A 10591-nucleotide genomic window follows, 5' to 3' on the forward strand; every position below is an offset into this window, starting at 1 on the left:
GTGTTTTAATTGTACAGACCAAGTAGAATGTGAGCAGCATGTTTTATTTGAATATCCGGTGCATGCTACATATTATATTGATAATTTTAACTATATGAATAATAAGGATAAAATGTCAGTGCTCCTCAGTAATCCTAGTGTATTACGTTTTATTGCCAACACCTGCTATAATATTTTTATGTTGACGGAGACAAATTCTATATAAATAGTAATTTATTGTGATTTATTATTGAAATTGTTTTAACTCATAGTGTCTCATAATTCCAATGTGGAATGGACGTCAGATCAAGGGGGTGTGGATATGAATTTTAAAAAGAAAAGAAGAGAATGTGTTGTTTTTACATTAGCTCTTATATTACTGTATACATTGTAATTGTATTGTGCATCTGATGTGTGACACTTTAATAAAAATATTTGAATTGAATTGAATTGAATTGAATTGAATTGAATTGAATTGAATTGAAAAATAGAGAACTCGTGTAAGCAATGACGTTGTAAGTCACTCAGATATGACATAATTATTATAGGTATGCTTGCTAGATGATTTATTTTTCAGGTTTTGTGATACACTGGACGGATTCCTGGGGATATTTTGTTCTGTAAATTGAATCTATTATTATATGACCATTACGCATAACCGTTTTCATCGCATAGGTAGAATTAACAAAAAAAAAAAAAAAAAAAAAAAAAATAAAAATAAAAAAAACAGACAACGATTCTGTCATTCCTTTCATAGGGAAAACTATATCCAACGTTCAAAATTGCCCGACCTCTATACTTTCATCTTGGCTTATCAAGGATTACGATCCAGCACTTGCAGATAGGGGAAGGGAAACAACCCATACATCAAAAGTTACAATAACAATATAATAAGGAGAGAAACAAATCACCAATACATCACTACTGTTTGCTATATAAACCAGTATTGTAACACTCTGTAAATAAAGTGTAACTCCAGACAAACACACTTATACACGAACAATGTGTTGCTTCTTATGATCTAATACTTATAGTAATATGTACTAAATATAATTTTAGATTCTAATTTCTACCTTGCTGTGCTAAATAATCATGTATTGTCCTTATTCGACTTCCCAATATTACGATAAAGTAAGTATTTTTAATGTACTTATTTAACCTCTACATTTCACCGCAAGGTGGCACCACCAGTCTTATCTTATCTGATATCTCTGTGATTATCACGATCGTAGACAGTCAATGTTATTGTACTTGGCTGAACGAAGAACGAGAGATGTATCGGCTATTGCTGTTGATTTGTGGAATTACTGCGTATTCTGGTAAATCCTATCATGGTGTCTGTATTATATATAACTTCCTCACTATACGGATAGCTGATAATTAGCCGACACATTATATGTAATGGTGTAACAATTGCAACTGAGGCAAGGTGAACTTAATATGTTTGACGTTTACCCTAATCCTTTAAGATGTTTGACGTTTACCCTAATCCTTTAAGATGTTTGACGTTTACCCTAATCCTTTAAGATGTTTGACGTTTACCCTAATCCTTTAAGATGTTTGACGTTTACCCTAATCCTATATTTTTGAGGCTATTGTTGGATCAGATACCATTTACGATATACTGATTCTATACTTAGTGATTATTTTCTGTAGATGCTGTGGACCTGGCGTCACCCGAAGTCTTTGATGCCCAGTTTTACCTTAACAACTACCCAGATATCCACAGCAGCCACACACCAGAGGCGGCTAAAGCTCACTGGCTGTCTCTCGGTATAGCAGAAGGAAGGCAAGGATGTGGCAGTTTTCACTCTAAGCAGTATGTTACCAGGTATATACATGTGGTTGGAGCATTGTCAGACATTATTCCTTCAGATGAAACTTCAACTGCCTTTTTATGGTTATTCCTCAGTATGTTTTGCTTTTCACTTTATCACTCGATAATTGTTCTGAAATTCCTAGATGTCAAGGTCAAATGTCAACAGAAATCGCTAGTTAAACACAAATGATTTAATATATGTCCTTACATAAGATCTACAATATATTCTGACAGATAATCTATGATATGCCCTCACAGATAATCTATGGTATGCCATCACAGATAATCTACAATATACCCTCACAGATACGTAATCTATGATATACCCTCACAGATAATCTACGATATACCCTCAAAGATAAGCTTGATATAACCTCACAGATAATCTACGATATACCCTCAAAGATAAGCTTGATATACCCTCACAGATAATCTACGATATACCCTCAAAGGTAAGCTTGATATACCCTCACAAATAATCTATGATATACCCTCACAGATAATCTACGATATACCATCACAGATAATCTACAATATACACTCAAAGATAATATACGATATACCCTCACAGATGATATATGATATACCCTCATAGATAATCTACAATATACCCTCACAGATAATCTACAATATTTCTCACAAATAATCAATGATATATACTCAAAGATAATGTATGATATACCATCACAGATAATCTACGATATACCATCACAGATAATCTACGATATACCATCACAGATAATCTACGATATACCATCACAGATAATCTACGATATACCATCACAGATAGTCTACAATATACCATCACAGATAGTCTACAATATATTCCCATAGATAATCTATATACTCTAAGATAATCTACGATAAACCATCACAGATAGTCTACAATATATTCTCATAGATAATCTATATACTCTAAGATAATATACGATATACTCTAAGATAATCTACGATATACTCACAGATAATCTACGATATAGTCTCACATATAATCTTCGTTATACCCTCACTTATAATCTAAGATATATTCTCACAAAAACCTCGCCTGTTTTCATTACTATAATCATGTAATTTGTAATGAAAAATGCGTGAATGTTTCTTTTACATTGAATATTACCCAGGAAATGTTGAATATCGGTAGGTAATTGTCTCCGGACGATGATAACGTGTTGGCTGTAAACAACCGTTAAGATATCTTTAATCATGATTATGAAATATTCAAAATTAAAGTAGTTTTCCCGAAAATACATGAATATGATAGATCCTAGCTATATATAGTCTTTGAATAAAAATTAATTGAACTTATATGTAGTACGCAATATTTCACTATATGAGGCTATTCCAAAGTTGTCCTTTCTTAGATCTATTTTAATGTTATTTATCTTAATAGACACCCAGTTTTGATATTTATCGTAAATTTGATGTATACATCGGAGGAAAGGGCGTTGATGATGCTAGCACAAATTGTGTCCAATACTCTTGTCTATTCTTGGCAGATTAATATCTTTAATCTAACTAAGTTATCGAACAGTCTACAAATGAGCTTTTGTGAGATTTTTTTGTTGATGGAATATTTGAAGTGAATCACTTGGGCTTCGGAGGAGGCTCCTGGAAAGGGTATATGGAGGTAATTACCCTAATTTTTAGAATCTTGGAGAAGTAAATTATGCTTATTTCTATCAATTCCAGAGCACCTGTTATTTTGTACTTATTTTTAAATCGCTGTAAATTTGATATTCTAGTTTTTGTTTGGTCGCGTGTTTAGCTGGAGTCAGTTTTGTTGACACCACGTAACTATTTGTCAGGAGTAACTTGACTCACTCTACTTACTAGACACCGTGTTACTATTTGTCAGGAGTATCCTGACTCACTGTACTTACTAGACACCGTGTTACTATTTGTCAGGAGTAACCTGACTCACTGTACTAACTAGAAACCATGTAACTATTTGTCAGGAGTAACCTGACTCGCTGTACTTACTAGAAACCTTGTAACTATTTCTCAGGAGTAACTCGACTCACTGTTCTTACTAGAAACCATGTAACGATTTGTTAGAAGTTACTTGACTCACTGTACTTACTAGACACCATGTAACTATTTGTCAGGAGTAACTTGACTCACTGTACTTACCGTAATTTCTTGCGTATTGCCCGCGGGCTATACGATTTTAAACGTTGAAAATTGCCTTCTGCGGGCTATCTGATGAAGCGGGCTATCTGACGAAATGTTTTCAAAAACCATTGAAAACTGCGGGCTATACGACATATATTAAAAGCATGATATGAACACATACAGATTTTCACAAAATTTAATCAAAAAATGAACATACATTGTAATTGTCCGTCATCACAGTACATCCACCGGAATATCAAATCACGTTTATGTTTATGTTATCTCTCTTGCGTACAGCTTTTGGTGTAGAAGGTGCCGACATGGCTATCCAGTTAATAATGGACGTAATTTGAGATTCTGACCAGTACAAATCATGTAAAAACAGCTCACAACTAGACCCCGAGCCCGAATTACGTTTATTAACACTGTTCACCAAATCCTTAGCTAAAGGTAATGTATAACGCATCGGTACTAACGGGATTCCCTAAATCGTGTACAAGGTAAACGTTTACATGTTTTACGATTGATATACATTTTATATAGCTACCCGGTATATATAGGTAAAATATATAGTATGTCCTTGTAATTGGTTGAAAATATTAAAAATAAAAACAGTAAAACATTTCTGCTATGTCACGAGCGCTTTCGCAGCTCTTGTTGTTTATTTGCATATATATATATATATATATATATATATAGCAGATAACCCGCGGGCAATGCGACGGAGCGGGCTATCTGCAGAATTAAAAACATAAATACCAAATTTTGGTCAGTGCGGGCTATCTAACGGAGCGGGCAATACGCAAGAAATTACGGTACTAGACAACATGTAACTATTTGTCAGGAGTAACTTGACTCACTGTACTTACTAGACAACGTGTAACTATTTGTCAGGAGTAACTTGACTCACTGTACTTACTAGACAACATGCAACTATTTGTCAGAAGTAACTTGACTCACTGTACTTAATAGACACCATGTAACTATTTGTCAGGAGTAACTTGACTCACTGTACTTACTAGACACCATGTAACTATTTGTCAGAAGTAACTTGACTCACTGTACTTACTAGACACCATGTAACTATTTGTCAGGAGTAACCTGACTCACTGTACTTACTAGACACCATGTAACTATTTGTCAGGAGTAACCTGACTCACTGTACTTACTAGACACCATGTTAACATTTGTCAGGAGTAACTTGACTCACTGTACTTACTAGACACCATGTTACTATTTGTCATGGGTAACCTGACTCACTGTACTTACTAGACACCATGTTACTATTTGTCAGGGGTAACCTGACTCACTGTACTAACTAGAAACCATGTTACTATTTGTCAGGGGTAACCTGACTCACTGTACTTACTAGACACCATGTAACTATTTGTCAGGAGTAATTTGACTCACTGTACTTACTATACACCATGTAACTATTTGTAATGGGTAACTTAACTCACTGTACTTACTAGAAACCATGTAACTATTTGTCAGAAGTAACTTGACTCACTGTACTTACTAGACAACATGTTACTATTTGTCAGGAGTATCCTGACTCACTGTACTAACTAGAAACCATGTAACTATTTCTCAGAAGTAACTTGACTCACTGTACTTACTATACACCATGTAACTATTTGTAATGGGTAACTTAACTCACTGTACTTACTAGAAACCATGTAACTATTTGTCAGAAGTAACTTGACTCACTGTACTTACTATACACCATGTTACTATTTGTCAGGAGTAGCTTGACTCACTGTACTTACTATACACCATGTTACTATTTGTCAGGAGTAACTTGACTCACTGTACTTACTAGACACCATGTAACTATTTGTCAGGAGTAACTCGACTCACTGTACTTACTAGACAACATGTAACTATTTGTCAATAGTAACCTGACTCACTGTACTTACTATACACCATGTTACTCTTTGTCAGGAGTAACTTGACTCACTGTACTTACTAGAAACCATGTAACTATTTGTCAGGAGTAACCTAACTCACTGTACTTACTAGAAACCATGTAACTATTTGTCAGGGGTAACCTGACTCACTGTACTTACTAGACACCATGTAACTATTTGTCAGGAGTAACTTGACTCGCTGTACTTACTAGACAACATGTTACTATTTGTCAGGAGTATCCTGACTCACTGTACTTACTAGAAACCTTGTTAACATTTGTCAGGAGTAACTTAACTCACTGTACTAACTAGACACCGTGTTACTATTTGTCAGGAGTAACTTGACTCACTGTACTTACTAGAAACCATGTAACTATTTGTCAGGAGTAACTTGACTCACTGTACTTACTAGAAACCATGTAACTATTTGTCAGGAGTAACTTGACTCACTGTACTTACTAGAAACCATGTAACTATTTGTCAGGAGTAACTTAACTCACTGTACTTACTAGACACCGTGTTACTATTTGTCAGGAGTATCCTGACTCACTGTACTAACTAGAAACCATGTTACTATTTGTCAGGGGTAACCTGACTCACTGTACTAACTAGAAACCATGTAACTATTTGTCAGGAGTAACTTAACTCACTGTACTTACTAGACACCGTGTTTACTATTTGTCAGGAGTATCCTGACTCACTGTACTAACTAGAAACCATGTAACTATTTGTCAGGGGTAACCTGACTCACTGTACTTACTAGACAACATGTAACTATTTGTCAGGAGTAACTTAACTCACTGTACTTACTAGACACCGTGTTACTATTTGTCAGGAGTATCCTGACTCACTGTACTAACTAGAAACCATGTAACTATTTATCAGGGGTAACCTGACTCACTGTACTAACTAGAAACCATGTAACGATTTGTCAGAAGTAACTTAACTCACTGTACTTACTAGACACCATGTTAACATTTGTCAGGAGTAACCTGACTCACTGTACTTACTAGACACCATGTAACTATTTGTCAGGAGTAACCTGACTCACTGTACTTACTAGACAACATGTTACTATTTGTCAGGAGTATCCTGACTCACTGTACTAACTACAAACCATGTAACTATTTGTCAGGGGTAACTTGACTCACTGTACTTACTATACACCGTGTTATTATTTGTCAGGAGTATCCTGACTCACTGTACTTACTAGAAACCATGTAACTATTTGTCAGGAGTAACTTGACTCGCTGTACTTACTAGACACCGTGTTACTATTTGTCAGGGGTAACCTGACTCACTGTACTTACTAGAAACCATGTAACTATTTGTCAGGAGTAACTTGACTCACTGTACTTACTATACACCATGTAACTATTTGTCAGGAGTAACTTGACTCACTTATACTTACTAGACAACATGTTAACATTTGTCAGGAGTAACTTGACTCACTGTACTTACTAGACACCATGTAACTATTTGTCAGGAGTAACTTGACTCACTGTACTTACTAGACAACATGTAGCTATTTGTCAGGAGTATCTTGACTCACTGTACTAACTAGACACCATGTTAACATTTGTCAGGAGTAACTCGACTCACTGTACTTACTAGACAACATGTAACTATTTGTCAGGAGTAACTTGACTCACTGTACTTACTAGACACCGTGTTACTATTTGTCAGGGGTAACCTGATTCACTGTACTTACTATACACCATGTTACTATTTGTCAGGGGTAACCTGATTCACTGTACTTACTAGAAACTCAATTAACATTACATGACTGAATGCTTACAAATCAGACGACACTGGTTACATTCTTTAGACGACAAATACCAAATAAATTATCTATTATGTAAATGATCGGATGCTAGTACGTGTAGTACCTTAACTCTTACTTACATGTCTATATCTTATAGAAATCTTACTCACATGTCGATATCTGATAGAAATCTAACTCACATGTCTATATCTTATAGAAATCCTACTCACATGTCTATATCTTATAGAAATCTTACTCACATGTCGATATCTTATAGAAATCTTACTCACATGTCTATATCTTATCGAAATCTTACTCACATGTCTATATCTGATAGAAATCTTTAACAGCATGGTCGACATTCTTAAGAGTGAATAAACTAACAGATATGACAAAACTGTAAAGAGAAGACATTTTTGACCATCATTTGATTCTTTTTAACAGGAAGCCTCTGTTCTTTAACTCTTTTACAAAAAATGGAATCCACATAATAGAAGACTTATGGGATTCGACGCAGAGACATTTTAAAAACGATCCAGTTATATAGGAAAGATACATAAATAAGAGGGAATTGTATATCTGAATTGGCAAACTTAAAGCTGATATACCGGCAAAATATAAAAGATTATTAAGAGAGGAAGAAATGATTAATGAGGATAACATCTATCCACGCTTAGATTCTGTCTTAAATATTCTAGATCGAACTAATAGACACATCGAGCATAATAAACTTAAGCTAAAGACAATAAGCGTTAAATAATAATGAACCGAAAGTTCAAAATAAATGGGAAAACATTTACGGAAACCAATTTCTGCGGAATGATATCTGACTAAACTGTTTTAACATATTGATGGATACAAAAATTAAGGAATTTCAATGCAAGTGTTTATATCAATCATTATATACAGACATAAAAAATCAAACTTGGAAGTACTGACGGAAAATGCTATTCCTGCAAAACTGACAATGAAGATACTCAACATTTATTTTTTAGATGTGAATTCACTAAAATTATATTGAAATATGGAGAAACTATAATGAAGGACACTTTACCAGATTATACCACTGAATTTACTCAATAAGGAGGAAAATGTAACTCTTGGCTACCGGGGTGAAATCATTTTACCATTCTGGTAAATACTGTCATCTGTACCATTAAATGGATAATATGGAAAGGAAGAAAAGATAAACATAACAACACACATCCAAACATAGAGGTTACAAAACTAAAATTTAGGAGACAACTGAAAATGCCCCTTTTTTGCGTGCAATTGACTTGTGTTCTCAAGGCAGGCAATGAATGTCTTCATTAAAGATATTTTGATATCACAGACTAAACTGTGTTTCAGATACCCAGATTTAACCAATGCATTCCACGCAAACTATAACTCGGTGATAGCACACTACCTCACAAACGGTATCCACGAACACCGACTAGGGTACATCGACGGTGGGTATGACGGCAGATGGACGATCTCAAACGGGAAGGACCTGTTCATCAGTGCTTCCAAGCGTATGGGAGGCGCTATAGACAGCCTCGTTTGGAACAACAAACAAATGATCAACATGTACGACCATGGGCGGGAGTTACAAATGGCGTGTAATTCCGACACGTACACGGAGTGTTATAACCCTACAGAAGCCGGGGGTAGGGACGACTCCAGGCACGAAACAACTCACACCCACATTCAGTGGGTGAGAGCACATGGCGACACTTTGGAATCAGAGGTAAGTCATGACTAAAAAACAGAAGTTGAGACCTAATATTTCGTATCCACCTTTGCCCCTTTTGTAACGATACAGTTGACGTTACCTGAACTATTTAGTTAATCTATCGGGCCTACAATCTATGTTTTGTTTAGATGTGTCAAAAACTTGACTGGAACAGCAAGTTTTATACAATTTGTAACGGTATCAATTCAGTTATAAATACACTATGTCCAAATAAAGACAAACGGAAAGCATGTTGTATAAAGTATTCAATGACACAGTCCCTCACATTGTATGGTGATTACAGGTACACCCGGCCTTTTGGTTACGGCCAGGAACACACGAGAAAAGAGCAGTACAATCAGGCTGTCACAGAGGAAGCCCTTCATTGACCCATCAGTCAACATATGCCTATCCATTTTGGAAGCAGGTACGCATCGGTGTCCATGGAATGTCCCATGCAATTGAGTTCATGTCAAACTTCACCCTTGCAGGGGATTGGCCGCATGACTTGCGGTACATTCAGATGGAAGCACCTACCGGCTACATGCCCGGTGAATTCACTACTGCATATAGATTCAATACTAAAACATTATCCCTGGAGAATCATGGATCTAGCTTGGAGCCTCCGGTAGTGTCCACAGACGACGGACAGTACGCGATGGGGGTGTACTCGCCACCTGGACAGGACAGTGACGTGTTTATGTACTATGGTGTTTCTTTGCGACTTGGCGGGACATCATTTACTGGAAGTACCAATAAATGGAACGTCGTGTACCGGAAGAGTCGGTTCACTTCCGGTGTGCATCATCAGGTGTATAAAACCTACATATGCGTAGGAACACTTAATATGGTGACAGGCTGTCTTCATACACTCATCCAAGACGTACCACATATCTGATTACAATTATGACAATAAATCTGTAAAGCCTGGTGAAATCTTTGGTTATCTTTGATCATCGACAATACGTTTTATTTACTGCAATGTCAACATGGTAATCCTATGTGACAGAACTAGTTGTTCAACAATTTTAATTAGTATATCATTACAGAACAATAAACCCACAACAAAATCTAACGCATGAAAAAAAGGCAAACACAACACAATCGCACATACAGCGAGGAATAACTTTCCCTACATCGATATTAAACTAGGTAATTTGGAATGATTCCCCCAAACCAGTATTAAACTATGGAATTAGGGATAACTTCCCCTACATAAGTATTGAACTAGTCAATTAATTTTTACTTTTCCTACATCAGTAGGGATTACTCACCCTACATCAATATTGAAC

The 10591-nt window shown here is 35.8% G+C and overlaps 1 protein-coding gene across 1 annotated transcript; it reads left to right on the forward strand.

Annotated features, from left to right (window-relative positions):
- The first annotated feature begins 1205 nt into the window (after window positions 1-1205).
- LOC117327850 lies at window positions 1206-10230 on the forward strand. The gene is made up of 4 exons (XM_033885056.1): window positions 1206-1298; window positions 1636-1810; window positions 8936-9314; window positions 9604-10230. Exons 1-4 carry the CDS (start codon window positions 1253-1255, stop codon window positions 10195-10197), a joined length of 1194 nt encoding a protein of 397 aa, XP_033740947.1. The 5' UTR covers window positions 1206-1252; the 3' UTR covers window positions 10198-10230.
- The last annotated feature ends 361 nt before the right edge of the window (window positions 10231-10591 follow it).

The sequence above is a fragment of the Pecten maximus genome, chromosome 5 (genome assembly GCF_902652985.1).
Source record: "Pecten maximus chromosome 5, xPecMax1.1, whole genome shotgun sequence".
NCBI lineage: Eukaryota > Metazoa > Mollusca > Bivalvia > Pectinida > Pectinidae > Pecten > Pecten maximus.

Excerpts from the sequence above, each read along its gene's own strand:
- LOC117327850 (XM_033885056.1), top strand. The coding sequence starts at position 1,253 with ATGTATCGGCTATTGCTGTTGATTTGTGGAATTACTGCGTATTCTG. Across the intron at positions 1,811-8,935 it reads TCTAAGCAGTATGTTACCAG|ATACCCAGATTTAACCAATG; the intron begins GTATATACATGT and ends ACTGTGTTTCAG. Across the intron at positions 9,315-9,603 it reads GCGACACTTTGGAATCAGAG|GTACACCCGGCCTTTTGGTT; the intron begins GTAAGTCATGAC and ends TGGTGATTACAG.